Source organism: Zalophus californianus, chromosome 14, assembly GCF_009762305.2.
Source record: "Zalophus californianus isolate mZalCal1 chromosome 14, mZalCal1.pri.v2, whole genome shotgun sequence".
In the NCBI taxonomy this organism is placed as follows: domain Eukaryota; kingdom Metazoa; phylum Chordata; class Mammalia; order Carnivora; family Otariidae; genus Zalophus; species Zalophus californianus.
In genome coordinates, this window is record NC_045608.1 from 67,134,963 (window position 1) to 67,149,591 (window position 14,629).

At 44.7% G+C, this 14,629-nt stretch overlaps 1 protein-coding gene across 4 annotated transcripts in view; it reads right to left on the reverse strand.

Annotated features, from left to right (window-relative positions):
• Nucleotides 1-3,255: 3,255 nt before the first annotated feature.
• Nucleotides 3,256-14,629, reverse strand: part of HDHD2 (haloacid dehalogenase like hydrolase domain containing 2) — a 55,865-nt gene continuing 44,491 nt past the window's right edge. For all 4 annotated transcript variants that reach the window (XM_027575797.2, XM_027575796.2, XM_027575800.2 and 1 more), the window contains exons 5-7: nucleotides 10,989-11,205; nucleotides 8,471-8,534; nucleotides 3,256-4,629 (exon numbers count right to left, since the gene is read on the reverse strand). In XM_027575797.2, the coding sequence (XP_027431598.1) occupies nucleotides 4,526-4,629; nucleotides 8,471-8,534; nucleotides 10,989-11,205 (385 nt within the window). In that variant the 3' untranslated portion in view covers nucleotides 3,256-4,525. The remainder of the gene's footprint in view (nucleotides 4,630-8,470; nucleotides 8,535-10,988; nucleotides 11,206-14,629) is intronic.

Genomic DNA, 14,629 nt, shown 5'->3' on the forward strand with positions numbered 1-14,629 from the left:
AGCAGTGGTGCGGCTCCCACCGAACTTAGAGATTTGGACCAACATTGCCAGATCTTATGGTATTCCTAGGAAAACCAGTAGCAACTCATTTGCATTTGAGATCTCCTGATACCCAGATGTTGGCCACTAAGGTTAAGTATCTAGGTTAGAGTTCATGGCTTGTCCCTGCATTTCATTCAGGTCACCATCAGAAGCCTTCTCAGCTGGACTCTACTTATCTAAAATAACTCCCTCCCTCGTTTTCTTGTCCCTCACGGAGCCATATAGCTATTGTGTTAAGTAGTGTGTATATGTTTTATTGTCCGTTTACCCTACCCAAGTGTAAGCCCTATGGTTGTGGTACTTTTGTCACTGCCACTGAATGAACGCAACATTCTTTAAAATGAGCACTGTATCTGCTTCACAGGCTAGAAGCTGTGATTACTGTCCCAAAGCACTTAGTTCACTGTACATGACCTCTTCTCTGAGAGGACTTCTACAACACACCTTGAACTTGTCAGAGCCTTTTGGACTGTTGGACCCTTGGACTGTATAAAAACATATTTTTATATGCTTTGACTTCCCAACTAGAAGATATGCATCTTAGGAACTGGAGCTACACTCTGCTCTGTCTTCCTTTGTACTTTTACCCATAGTTGGCATTTAATAATTTGGTTTTCTCAGGCACATTAGCCAGTGAAACAAACAGGAGTTAGAGATGTGTAGGACATGAAGGTAAGCACTGAAGAGAGTAAGGTATTCAAAATTGTTGGATTTTAACAGATACATAATTTAAATGATAAAATGATTTCTGGTGCTCTGGTGTCTTGTTTTGGTTGTCCCTTAGAGAAGCATGCTTTGGTGTAGTCGGTCTTGATGGCTGGCATGATAAAGTCAGCAGATGTCCTATGCATTTATGCCGAAGAAAAGTTTCTGTGACTATGTCAAAGGAACCTGATAATGCAAACATGGCTTTAGTCAAGCAGCTGCTAATATGAAAAAGGGATTCTGCTGTTTGAAGCAGAGTGTTTTAATGAAATAGATTAGTGCGGTTTTAAAAATTCTTTACCGAAGGTGCCCAAGGCTTTCAGTTTCATCCTACATGAAACACCACTGATCTCAAACCAAATAAACAACCTGTGCATGTGTTTTTGACTTCCTGGTCCAAAACGGTACAGTAATTTCTGAATGTGGGGTTAAGAGTGAGGTGATGAGGGGCGCCTGGGTGGCTCAGTCGTTAAGCGTCTGCCTTCGGCTCAGGTCATGATCCCAGGGTCCTGGGATCGAGCCCCGCATCGGGCTCTCTGCTCTGCGGGAAGCCCGCTTCTCCCTCTCCTACTTCCCCTGCTTGTGTTCCCTCTCTCACTGTGTCTCTCTCTGTCAAATAAATGGATAAAATCTTTAAAAAAAAAAAAAAAAAGTGAGATGATGACACACTATCCTTCCAAAGTAGTTTCTGACATCCGTGGCTACAGGTGTTCGACGGCCCCGATCAGCTCCGACAGATGCAGAATGGTGTGTAGGAAGAACTACAGCAAAACGAGCCAATTCTGGAGGGAGGAGAGGGAAGTGGTGGGCTAGCCATCTGTCTCCGCCACTGGACTGGTGCTCTGCCTTCCACACCCAGGACACACCTGCCTTACAGCAGATGCTCAGTACTCCTCTCCTGATAGTGGGTGGGTGTTCTTTACTACCCTTTCCAGTCCCAAAATAGCACTTGGTCCCTTTTCTGGGCCTAGCAGAGGATTATAGTAAAACTGATGCAAACACTGTCCTCGAGGTCATACCACTGGAAAGCACTGTAATTGGGATGGCTAGAAAAACGAAGTCTTTTCGGTACTTTGGTTATTAAATCTCCTCCGTGAGGCCCAAGGCAGACCAACCAGCTATGCTGGGAATGTTTATCGTAACCTGAATCTAAAACCAGATTTTTATTTATCCTCCTGAACCTCACTGTGGACAGGTCAGTTAACAAGCCCTATATGATGCTTGTTAAATAAGTAAAACATGAAACAAAAATTTTAATGGCCCAATACGGCCAAACTAGAATGGAGGAAAGAAGCCATTTCTCTTGGCCAAGGACCTGAGGCTCATGTGGTCTTACCTATTCCTGTCACTCTGATTCCTGAACCCATTAGTGATGTCTACCTCTTTGCTTTAGCTCTAACCTGTCTCTAAAGCATCAGATCCATTATTTCTGAGTGTCTAACGGGGCCTCCTCTGTGGGCAACGAGTCTAAAATTAAACTTAATTTTCTCCTCCCTACTCATAGCTATACCTTCTGACATGAAATTCCTATAGTATTTACAGCTAGTTTGTACTGGTTCAGTAACCATCTGAGTAAGAACTATCTGTGTTGCAGGAGATATAAAAAAGACCGAGCCACAGTCCTGTCGGGGGGGTGGGGGGGAGGAGAAGGGATGTGTGAGGACCGAAGTATAATCTAACAAGTGCTAGGAGGGCACAGAGGAGGGAATGCCTCATTCCACCTGCAGTCAGGCAGACATCACAGAGGAGGGCCATAGGAGTATTAATAACATCTTGTGCATTCTCCCTAGCTCCTCCACTAGTAAGGATCCTCAGGGCAAAATCCTTTTCTTATACGCTCGATTATTTCCTAGCATGGCACTTAGCACGTAGCAACCAGCAAACACTCAATGGTGCTTGAGCCAAGGCATCACTGACCCAGGTGGCCAGGTAGCAGGCCCCAGCTGAATGGAGCACATCCATCAGGCACCAGGCAGCGTGTTCCATCCACACGCTGAGCTGCTCCGTGCACCTCCGTGTGGGCGTTTCAGTGCAGTAGAGTGTCTCCTTTTTTTAATCCTTAGGAAGACTTCCCCCATTGAACTGACTGTTGAGATGAATTCTATCAGGATTTATCAGATTATTCAGTGTGGACAGTGCTGCTACGTCTGCCTCATCATCAGCGCCAAAAACACACAGCACTCAGCATTTGCCCGATTCTACTCTCAATAATTAATATGCTGGTCACGCATTTAACCCTCACGACAAGCCTACGTGGTGGGTGCTGCCACGGTCTCCATTTTACAGATAAGGAAAAGTGGGCGTGAGAGCCTAGGTGACTTGCCCAAGGGCCCTGAGCTAGTTAACTGCTGGTGAGGCCCCCAAACCTATGCTCCTGGCCATTCCGCTCGTGCTTCCGATCGGCGGCAGCCGTCCTATCACAGCTGTCCTTTGCACTCTAGGCTGTGCAAGTACTAAGTCAGGGCATCTGCAAAAACAAGAACAGAGTGATCACCAAACCACCAAAAGGAGAGGGAGCTGCCATTTATTTAGCTTTCCTCCCTGCCATCCAAGACCAAGCTGATCTCTAAACAAGCATCAAAGCCCGAAGCTCATTAACATCAGCATGTGCTTCAATAAGGTGAACACCACAATGATGTACAATTACATGCTAATAATTCAATGCCCAAGGGCCCTGTAAAACAATTGCAAAGGCCCAGGATGATCACAGTATGCAAATGCACTAAGAAAATCATTACCTACTTAGGCCCTTCATTTTGGTGGGTTTAACATGAGAAGAATAATCCATGCTACAAGACGAGATTTCATTTTACAGCTGTAGTAACCAAGTGCATAAAAGCTTGAATCTGTCCCAATAGCTTCTAAAAGATTTTTCCCATAGTGTCAGAGGCAAAAATAATGAAATCTTGCAAATGTACAGTTAATAGGACTCTGGTGGACACTAACTTCAAAAATGCATGGTCTATAAGACATTAAAGGCTTGATTTTAGTTTCTGCACTGTTCCTGTTAATAACAATGTCTAATTAAAACATCTGTAAAATACTGATAGTTTTAATTTTACATAAAATTTCCAAAACAACTGTTACACAGTATAATAGGTATCTGCAATGAATAGGTTATTAATGGAAATATTATTTTAAATTAAAATCAGGTTCTAAATTTAAATTAGTCATCTCTGGCTAATGAAGAGAAAAAGAAGTCACCCATGCTGGGAATAATACAGTAGATAATCTAGTTTTCAACATCCGTTAAGGCAAATTCACTTGATCACCTGGGCTAAAGGACAATTTATTTTGCTGCTTCTGACTTGTACTCCACTTGGCACTTCTGATGGATTTCACAGTTGAACTCAATATTAAAACTACAGCCAAAATGCACTTCTCGCCACATTATCTTATAATTTAAAAAATGCCATTCAATTTTCTTCACAATCGGAACCCTCGCCCCTCCCAACGGACCAGTGAGAAGGCAGTGGAGCCCATGAATCCCCGCAAGAGGTTCTCCCTCCCAGCCCTGCTGAGCCCGATGACTATTTTAAAAGGAATGGCATAGAATCTCAGCTTTCCCTTTCTCTGGGTCTCATCTTCTTTTACAAAATAAAACAAAAGGGATAAGCAAGGTGTAGTGGCTGGCTGCAATTCGATACCTTTCTCTCTAATTAACACACAATAGAGGAGTGCTGGTCCATGTCTAGCTATGCTGGCATGGAGACGGGGAGCGAGTCACTCCGGACAACGGAAAGCTGCATCTCCGGTTGCTTCTGAGTCACATCAAGGATCACAGGAGATGCTGCAGAATGTGGTCCACGGCATGAGGGAAGCTCTCGCAAGTTAAGTAAGGAGGCGGATTAATTTTTTCTTCATCTGCCGCTCGGTATTTCCCTGAAAGTAGAGCCAGTGAAAAGGCTACTGCTAGAACACCACATTCATCACGTCCTGTGAGCACCAGGGCCACCACCCAACCACCGCGGCGAGTCCTGGAGAGGCGGCGGCTCCCCATCTTCCAAAGCATCTCCCAGTGAAGCTTTAGGCTGCAATGAGGCAATTCAAAGCAGTATCACAGCCAGCATTTTCCCAGGACTCTGGTCCTTTACAACGGACACAGGGCCCGGGGCACCTGGCCGCTAAGGCTTCCTTCAGATCTCCATGGCTGGGGAAATCATTTTCTTCCCCACCAGCCCTAAAGATAGGAATGGAGACCGAATCAATGCTTTTCAGCGGAAGCCGGGCCACCACAGGGCGGAGGCCTGGTCAGCCTCTGAGGGCGCACGTCCTGCTGCCACGCAGGGACCCCGGGAGCACCCAGGGGTGGGGGTGTAGAAAGCGACACAGGCACACAGGCCTGCGCCAGGCAGGACGGTCCGCCCAACAGGGCACCGCTCCAGTTTCCCCGGGCTCTGGAATGTGGGACCCATAACCGAACACCCCTGTACAGAGAGGAACCCTTCCACACAGTGGTCACAGGCAGGCCCCTTTTACAAATGTAAATCCAAGATGATGCCCCGTCCCTATTTAAACACCCTTGATGGGTCCCACTGCCCTTCAGGAAGAACCCAAATCCCTACCGCTGCCCTTTGTCATCTGGCCAGCATCCCTCCAACCTCAGCATGTGTCACTTTCACAAGACTGCAGTCCTAGACGGGACGTGGCTCTCTGAGGACCTTCACACCTGCCATCCCTCTGCCGGCAACAGTCTTCTCAGCCCACTCACTACCCCCCGCACACTTCGGGCCAAACTTCATATTCCCATCCCACTTCTATCTCCTTCCTCCCTGTTAGTCTCTCTCTCAGCACCCTGTTCTTTGCCTCCATATTTATAATGCACTGCCATTATATATTTATTCGCTCAGTGTCTGCCTCGCACCTAAGACTGTGAGTTCTCTGAGAGTAGGGACCATGTCTGTTATTTTCCCCAAGGTACTCATTCCCAGCACTGAATGTAATGACTAACACATGGTGAGCATTCCACAATTTTTTCTTTAACAATGAAAAGAAAGAAGAGAGGGAGGAAGGAAAGGGGGAGGGAGGGAGGGAGGGAGGGAGGAAGAAAGGGCAGACCACTGCTTCAGCTGAGACCTTGGGGAACAAGACGGAGTGCCCTGTAGCCACTCGGGCTACCTCTGCACTTCCCCTTTCTCTGTGCTCTCTCATCCCTTTTCTTGTCATCTCTTGACATTTAACCCTCTGCATTCTCCAGCACTCTCTGCCTGAATCCAGCTCCCCTAACAACAGACCCACCGTTTCCTACAGTTTCCCGCCATTCTCCATAAACTATCTCTTTATGAGGCTTTGCCCAGCAAACACAAAGCCTGAAAATCCCGTTCCATACCTCCGCACTGTGGCGAAGAAGATGTTTCCTGCCTTGTCTTACTAACTGTGAATTCCTACAGGAGGGGGGTCAGCATCAAATGTACAAAGGTAATGAGTATCTGCCTCACTCACCTTAGCATCCTCAAGGCACCTGTCTACAGTATGGGCCACAAGAAAACTCTGCTGCTAGTTTTTTCTCAAGCTTAAATTCCATGAAGTACAAACTCTTAACACGTTTCTACTTGGCCTCATACAGAAGTCACTAACTACTGCTCTACCATACCACCTACTCCCTGGGGCCAGTGGCCTAAGGGCGCACACGTGAAAGTCAAGTTTCTTAGCCATGGGGTGCTGCTGCTGTCCGGCCCTGCAAGTGGGGGCTTCTACAAAGTCCACACTGACACAGTGGCTGAGAGACGTGCGATAGTTCCAGCACCTCAAATCGTGGCTGACACACAGCAGGTGCTCACTGATGTGGGCTGAGTGAATGAAACAGGCCATCGTCACTCACGCCTGCCTCACTCACTGTGGCAGTCTGTGCTTTCCCGGATAGATAAATTCCTGGGAGAATACAGGAAGCCATTCTGAGGATATTCGATAATATCTTTTCTAGGTGACTGTTTAACATGCTAAACAAATACATTCTGGGTAGGACTAGTCACAAATCTTTATTAACAAATCATTGGGCAAATGCATACTGAGCTTCTACCATGTGCTACTCACTGAGAAACAAAATTGCTCAAGACTGTCCACAACAAGCACTTATTACGGGATAGATTAACAACTTTATGATCATTTTCAACACTGGGAAGCCTAGTACTTGTTCAAATACAGGGAGTTCAAATTTAACAACAGAGCCAGCCGTTTTCTGTGCTTTTAGAACAGTGGACTTATTTGCACTTGTTTCTGACCAAAGACGAACAGTACAAATGGGCCTGTCTCCCTGCACTGGACTCAGCTGCTTTACTGGTTATATGTTTTCAGTTTGGTCGAGTTATGCTGCTGGGTTCTCTAAGACCAACTGGATGGCTCTGTGACAGGTTGGCCACAACCAACTGCCAGTCTGAAAAGGAGGGACAACCAGCAGAAGCCAGGCCAGGGGGAGGGGAGAAGGGCCCATAAGACACCAGCATAGGGCGGTTTCCATACTTAGTGTAAATCCTTAATTATGTGAGCTAAAGAGAGTAAATGGTCACAGGACTGATACACAGGAGGAGAAATAGTTATCTAGAGATTTCCTCAGTGACCAGAAAATAAAATAGTGAATGGCAGGAATTTGAAAATTAAGATACAGGGAGGGATCATGAGTGTGATGACTTTTCTGGACTTTTTCTTGATACTTCCTCTTTTTCTGCCTACATCAAAGGGCAGTAATGTTCCCAGGAGGGTGCCGATCATTTTGACTGAGAAATGTGAACAAACACACTGTTCGTTCTGGAAAGACTGGAGTCACTATTTGCAAGGCTCCAATGATTCCCTCCAGAACCCTGGCATGGCCTGCACCGTTCACACAGGGCCTTGCCAAATACTTTTTATCCAATGGTAGCTCTAGCTACGCTTTCTTGTTTCTACTTTTAAATTTAAAATAGGTTTTGTGCAACCACATTTTCTTGAATAAATGTCAGTCAGGAGTAAATGTATTTTTTCTAAAAAATTTCCATGTTGCAGCTCTTCTGAAACTTTGCTTAAATCTTCCTTTTTAGGAATAGCCTCTTAAATGGTTTCGCTAGCATTACATGAACCCAGGCACATGCCCTTGCACGGCTAATCACTGCGGACTGAGGCCAGGACCCAGGACACTAATGGGTCCTCTGTAGTCATAATACCATTATTAGCTGAGTCCTCCCCAGTAAGTTCCTGTCTTCCTTATTTTTACTTTGAGGGACCACAAAGAATATACATAATCTTGGAATAGGAAACAATTCCTAAAACAGTAAGTAAAGGATAAAAGTTCTTTGTGTGATTTTTAAAAAATGCAAATGTTAACAGAAAGTATCAGATCACTTAGCCCACCAGTTCCTAAAGAGACCAACTTTATCAGCTTATAGCTGGCACCAAAAAAAGGATACTTTTACAGAGCATCCCCAAATCAGTTGTCTTTGGTCCATTCCAATGTGGTGATTTGTATATCAAGGAAATCATATAAATACTAATTGTCAACCAGCCTGGTTATCTCTGGGTAAGTTTTAAAATAACCTCTGAACTCTCTCTGATCTTTCTAGTTTTATGCAGCATGGGCCCTCCCACAGTATCTTTTGTTCCCCGAGATCCTGAGCCCATTTTATTTTTGCTTTGTGAGAGAAAGAGAATTAAAGTGCCCAGTGGGCTTTGTCATTTCTGCAAAGACTATTCCTTAAGGAACTGTGTATTTTACCATCCCGTTTTAGAGAAGGCTTATGCAGAAGATACATACCAGTTTTTACTAAGATACCCAGCATGCCGACATTCTGAGCCCCACCAACATCATCCCTGCAATCCTAGAAAAGCATAAAGAAAGCATTTAGTTCACTGTCTTCAGTTAGCTTGTCAACAAAACCCTACCAATTGACTGACTGATTAGGTTGGGATGGCCAGCTGTAATAGCATTATTTTTTCTTAAAATACAAGAGGGGAAAAGGGGGTAAATCCACATGGAACCGTCTGAGGAAGCATGTCATTTGGAAAGGGAAGTGTCAAAAAAGTGGAAGGTGTACAACAGAGTAGTAATTCTAGCGATCAAGCACAAAGAGCACATCTACAGTTCGTCTTTTCCACATGTACATCTGTCTCAAAACAGATCATGGGAAAAGCATTCTATTCATCTGGCAGCTCTGAAGGTGAACGATCCAAATGCAGACCGTGAATGGACTACATTCGGAAGACAGCTCTGCTGCTCTAACACACTCTCCTTACTTTCCAACCAGTTGTCCCTCAAAGGTGGAATCAAGCCAAATCAGAATACTGAGATTCTCTGAGATTCACTTCACACTTGGAGGTGAACTGATTTAACAGATCAGTTAGAAAAGGTAGCTCCTCTTTCTAATTCTTACCCACAACAGAGATGAATATAATTGGTTCACTGTGATGATAAACACCAGGTAATAAAAATCCAAGGACTGGAAGAAATATCAAGAAAATCAATCCTTGGGGCCCCTGGGTGGCTTGGTTGGTTAAGCGTCCCACTCTTGATTGTGGTTCAGGTCATGATCTCAGGGTTGTGAGATCGAGCCCTGCGTTGGACTCTCTGCTGGGTGTGGAGCCTGCTTAGGATTTTCTCTCTCCCTTTCCCTCTGCCCCTCCTCACTGCCCACCCCCCCCAAAAAGAAAGAAAATCAATCCTGCCATCTTATGTCTTTATAGGACTTTACAGACAGGACTCATTCAGACCATGCCTGAAGAAAAGTCTTCTCCTCAAAAATCATTAATATCATTCAACAACAAACCTTGGAAATGAGTTTTAGAATACAAAAATCTTCATTCAAGGTCTAACTTAAAACCTTCCATTGCATCTAAACTTGCCCTAGAGTGAAGCGGCAGAGATGGGGGAGAGGGAGAAAAGGAAGAAGAGAGGTGGGAAAAAGTGGACAAGGGAAGGGAGGGAAAACCCGTTGTCTCTGGGGTAACAAGCAACCCTCAACGCAGCTGAACACTGCCATCACGTGCCCTTCCTGCCTCCCACCCTGTCCTCATACCGGAAACTCCTGGGATAAAGAATTCTGACGTCCCCACTTCTTCAAACACGCATTTGCCTAGGAAAGTCAACTAAAGGTTTGCCAAGAGGAAAAGATGTGACCAAAAAGATGGCTTCTCAAAGCAACATCAAGTTTAGTGATTGTCCCGTTTAGGTTCAGGTGAGTGAGGAAGGAAGTGGACAGGGAAATGAGGAACACTGGTCTGTATCTGCACCATCACAAGTGAGGCAAGCAAGGGATCCACAGTTTGTTTTGGAGGAAGTCCGGAGCCTTGAGTTCTACTTCCGGCTGGGCCACTCATTAGCAATGGGAATTCAGGCATGGAGCTTTACCTCTCTGGGCTCCAGCATCCCAGTCTATCAAATGACGAGGTTTGAACTGGACAACCTCCATGGTCCCCCTTCCAGCCTAATGCGCTGACTTCAAATTGAAATATAATCCTTGCCGCCTCCTTGCCACAAGGCAGTGTGCTTTCTAGCTCTTTTCCCCTCACAGCACACGTAGAAGGTAACATTTTCCCAGGACACTGGGGGAAAATGGCAAGGTGCTCCTGGCCAGAGGTCATTGGCTAGAGCTTCTAATTGTCCAGGTCCAGCCCTACCACTCAGAGGGCCGAGGCAATCAATATTTGTAGCTATTTGTGGCACACTGACTGGGAAGTTCTTCCATAAAGCATATACTAGGAAAAAAAATCAATAATGGTAGAACTCTATAGGTATACGCTGTTCTCTGTATATGTAATGTTCAAAAAACCTTAAATTTGTGTAGAGGTTTTCTTCACAAAGACATATACAGCACTTAATTGACTTGCATTTAGTGGTCTTTTGATTGTACACATATCTCACCACATTATGAACAATGTCAGAAGTAATCAAAATTTCAATTCTTTTTTTTTTAAAGATTTTTATTTATTTGAAAGAGAGAGAATGAGAGGTAGCACAAGAGGGAAGAGGGTCAGAGGGAGAAGCAGACTCCCTGCCTAGCAGGGAGCCCAATGCGGGACTCGATCCCGGGACTCCAGGATCATGACCCGAGCTGAAGGCAGTCGTTTAACCAACTGAGCCACCCAGGTGCCCAAAATTTCAATTCTTTACAGGAGTATCACTAACCATCTACTGGCAAGCCTGTTTATAGGTACCCACTTACAACCATCTGATATCTGCAGTAAGAGTCTGCCTGTGTTTCAAAGCAGTAACTCGAAGCTGGCTCTTGCCCGCATGACAGGTAAGCTCCGGGCATTTCCTGGGTTTTTCTACTTACATCTCCTATCATGACGGCCTCCTCAGGTTCACAGCCAGTGCCCCGCAATGCTTCCAAAAAGAACGTTTTCTCTGGTTTTCCCACAACTGTGGCTTTGGTGTCTGTGGCATACTCCAGAGCTGTCACGAATGGTCCAGGCCCCAGGGCGAGGCCATCTTTCCTCTTGTAATACCTGGCTTTGTGGATTGCTATCAGAGGTGCCCCATCCAGGAGTAAGCTAGGGAGACAGAGAAAATGGAAATTGGCTAAAAGCAAGGCTTTTATAACTGGAAAAGAATGTCAGACTCACAAAGTAGTTTTATTCACACCCATGGAAACAAATAGTTTCTTATTAACTTTTAATGACTTGCTGTCTTCTAATGAATTCGCGAAGAACTGCTGGGAATTACACTCAGATACGCGAAAGAAAGGTGATAGATTATTAAATTTGGGATTGCTTCAACCTTTTACCTTTAGTGGTTTCAGACACTTTACCCAAATCACCAGGGAAAGAGAATGAACAGAAGTAAAGCTAAATAAGACACTCGAGGGAAGAAGCTTAACTTAATGAGACAAGTTGTTTCAACCTTCCCTAATGGTAAGCAGGAGGCTCTGGAGCCTTTCACCGCACGACGCAACTGTTATGCGCTGCCATATTCGGCTAACTCCAGAAATACCTGGATTCCTCTTTTTCTGCTCCAAAATGGAAGTTTCTTCCTAATTCAGCAATTTAGAAGAGCACTCTACGAACACTTTCTCTTGTACCTTTACCTCTTTATTCCATCTCTAACTGCTTCAGGCCATCTTCCCTGAAGAGCACGCCAACGAGGTTTAAGGGTCAGCCCAGGCTGTCAAGTCCCTTCTTTTGTCCAGATGTAGGACACATGCCCTCAGACCAACCAGAAGGGCAACCAGAGTTTGAGAACCAAACTCTACACAAAGCTAAGGATCCTCATGAGTGACTCAGGCAAAACACACGAACACAAATCCAAACAACCATACCAACTTCCTCATACTCACCTCCCAAGCCCCATCCCCAAACACCTGCCCTCCGTCCCAACAGCGCAGCCTGCGGTCACTTGGCAGAAAGAGCCGTGCGTGTGTTCTCATCTAACGGCATGTGGGACAGGACAGATTTCTTAAGCTGCTTTTAACCGATGTAATAAATGATCTCACTAGCTTAATTTACTTTAAGTCGTCTCCTTAGTTAAAATATTTAGTATGTCCATCGAGGAGGAATTCATCACATCTTACCCTTCACAATTATGAGTAATTAAGCGCTCGACTATGAAACTGCTAAATTATTCTTGTCAGTGGGCACAGAAATGCCTTCCTGTGGGAGATGCAGAATTCAGACATTTATGATTAAATATTTTATTAAGTAAAAACCATACTGGACTATTACAGGGCCTTATTGTTACTTATTACGAATTGCTCACAGCACAGGATAGATCCTTCAAATGTACTCATTCATATTCATACAAATTTACTTCTTAAAGCAGATCTTGAAATCCAACTGTCAGGAAGCCTGATAAAGCCACTATGTTGGCCTTAAGGAACCACTGCTGATAGCAGTGAAATAATAATGGGTGATTTATCTACCCCACCCCCGTCACCCTGCCCCCAATCCCATTTATTTGCTACTCTACCACGGAACTGGAATTCTTTATGCAACAGACCTCAAAATTGCTTTCCACTTATATAGCTAAACTAAAAACTCATTTGATTTAGCTTTGTTAATATTTTATTATATATTAACTGGGGATAAAACTTATCAGCTTGATTGATGTGTGTACTTTAACTCCCAGGCAGTACTTCAGTGCCTTCCCTGGAAGGGCTGAAACTGTGGGTTCCTCCACATTTCTCTAAATGGGAACTGGTTCTACACTAGGCTGGAGAGGACAGGCATCTCTCAGGGAAGTGCTTCCTGCTCCTACCCTCCTTCTCTGCATAACATGGGCTTTACTGTATCTTTGAGGAGCCAAAAGGCATATTCAGGATGGACTGAAAGGTAAACGTGTTCTAGGACACAGATGAAAAGATTTTTTATAGTTAAACGTTTAAAAAAAGTCAAAAATAGACACCCCAATACCTGGAGTGTTTTTACACTTCCTAGACAGGGCAACAAAGGGTTGTTGCTTTTGTTACAAGGAATCCATCAGCAGGAAGTCTGACAATTTTCTGTCTATACCTAACTATAAAACCACTGAGGTTCAAGAAATAAGAGGGAAAAAAAGGCACAAAGAAGGCCTGATTCAAGTATCTTTGGCTGTAAATCCCATGTAGGCAAAGTAAAAAACCTGTACCAAGTCCTAGCCAAGCAGGGCCACAATACGGAAATCCTAGGCAGAGCAGTGAGAGGGAAAGCTAAGGGGATAACTTACATTCGCGGCTACAAAACCCTGTCGCAAGGCGTATCCGGTCGAACAATGCCCTGTCGTTGGATGAAGAGGTCGTCCAGAGATGTTGGCCACAATCAATCGCACCACCAAGGAGAGCTATAACCCAGAGAACATCTGAAAACCAATCTAGTCTTCTTCCAAATGCACTATACTGTCTTTCTAAATAACTTTTCTAGGAAAACAAACTTTTCATCATTTCCAAAGAAGATGGAGCATATGGAAATGAAATCACATGGCAGCTTAAATAATTGTCAGACATCTCCCATATGTCCAACGTCAAACGAGAGAGTCCCTTTTCTCTGCACCCCCCCCCGCAAAGAATCACCCCCACCCATCTTTCCCATCTTGATATATTCACTCAGGTCCTCAAACCAGACACCTAGTAGCCATCCTTGCCTTCTCCCTTTCGCCCATCCCCCCTCACCCCTACTCATTAACATACCCAGTAAAATTTCCAATTCCAAAACAAAAATAGTATCTCAAAACTGTCTTCCTCCTCTCCTGAACTTCTGCAATTGTCTCCTAATTAGCCTTCCTGCTTTCTACTCTTGCTCCATTCTTCCAAGCCATTGTACAGGCAATAGTGGGAGTTTGAAAAGTACAGATGGGGTCACATCCCTCCCCCACTCAGAAGCCCTCAACAACTTCTCACTGCCAATAGTATAAAACCCAAAGTTCTCACTGCAGCCTACATCTCCAGTCTTAAGTCACCTTCCCTATCGATGGTCGTGTGCCAGAGTCTCTTCCAACTTCTTAAAAACCACGTCGTTCTCTTGTGCTCCAGCCCACAACTCTTGACACAGCTCCCCGTACTTTTCACATAGCTATCTTGTGCTCATTCATCAGGTCTCAGCTTCAAGGTCAGCACAACAAAGAAGCATTTCCAACCTCCACATGTAAAGCAGACTTCCTCCTCACCTCTGATCTCTTCTCTCATCACCCTTTTTCCTTTGTATCACTTCCCATAGTTGGTCATCCTTACTCAGCTGTGATTGGTCTGTCTTCCTCACTAGAACATAATTTCCACTATGCCCATCAGTTTTACTCATCACTGTATCTCTTACTTCCAAAACACAAACAAAAAAACCCATGGCACTTCTCACTAAATGTTTACTGAACAAATTAATGGATGAAGCTCCATCTGTCTCAGTGTCCTGATATATGACACGAGGAGTGTTGCTTACCTTCCTGGGGAATAGAGGGGATATATGCAAACCTTTTCACAGTATCTGTCTGACGATAATGGCAATTATTCTTCTT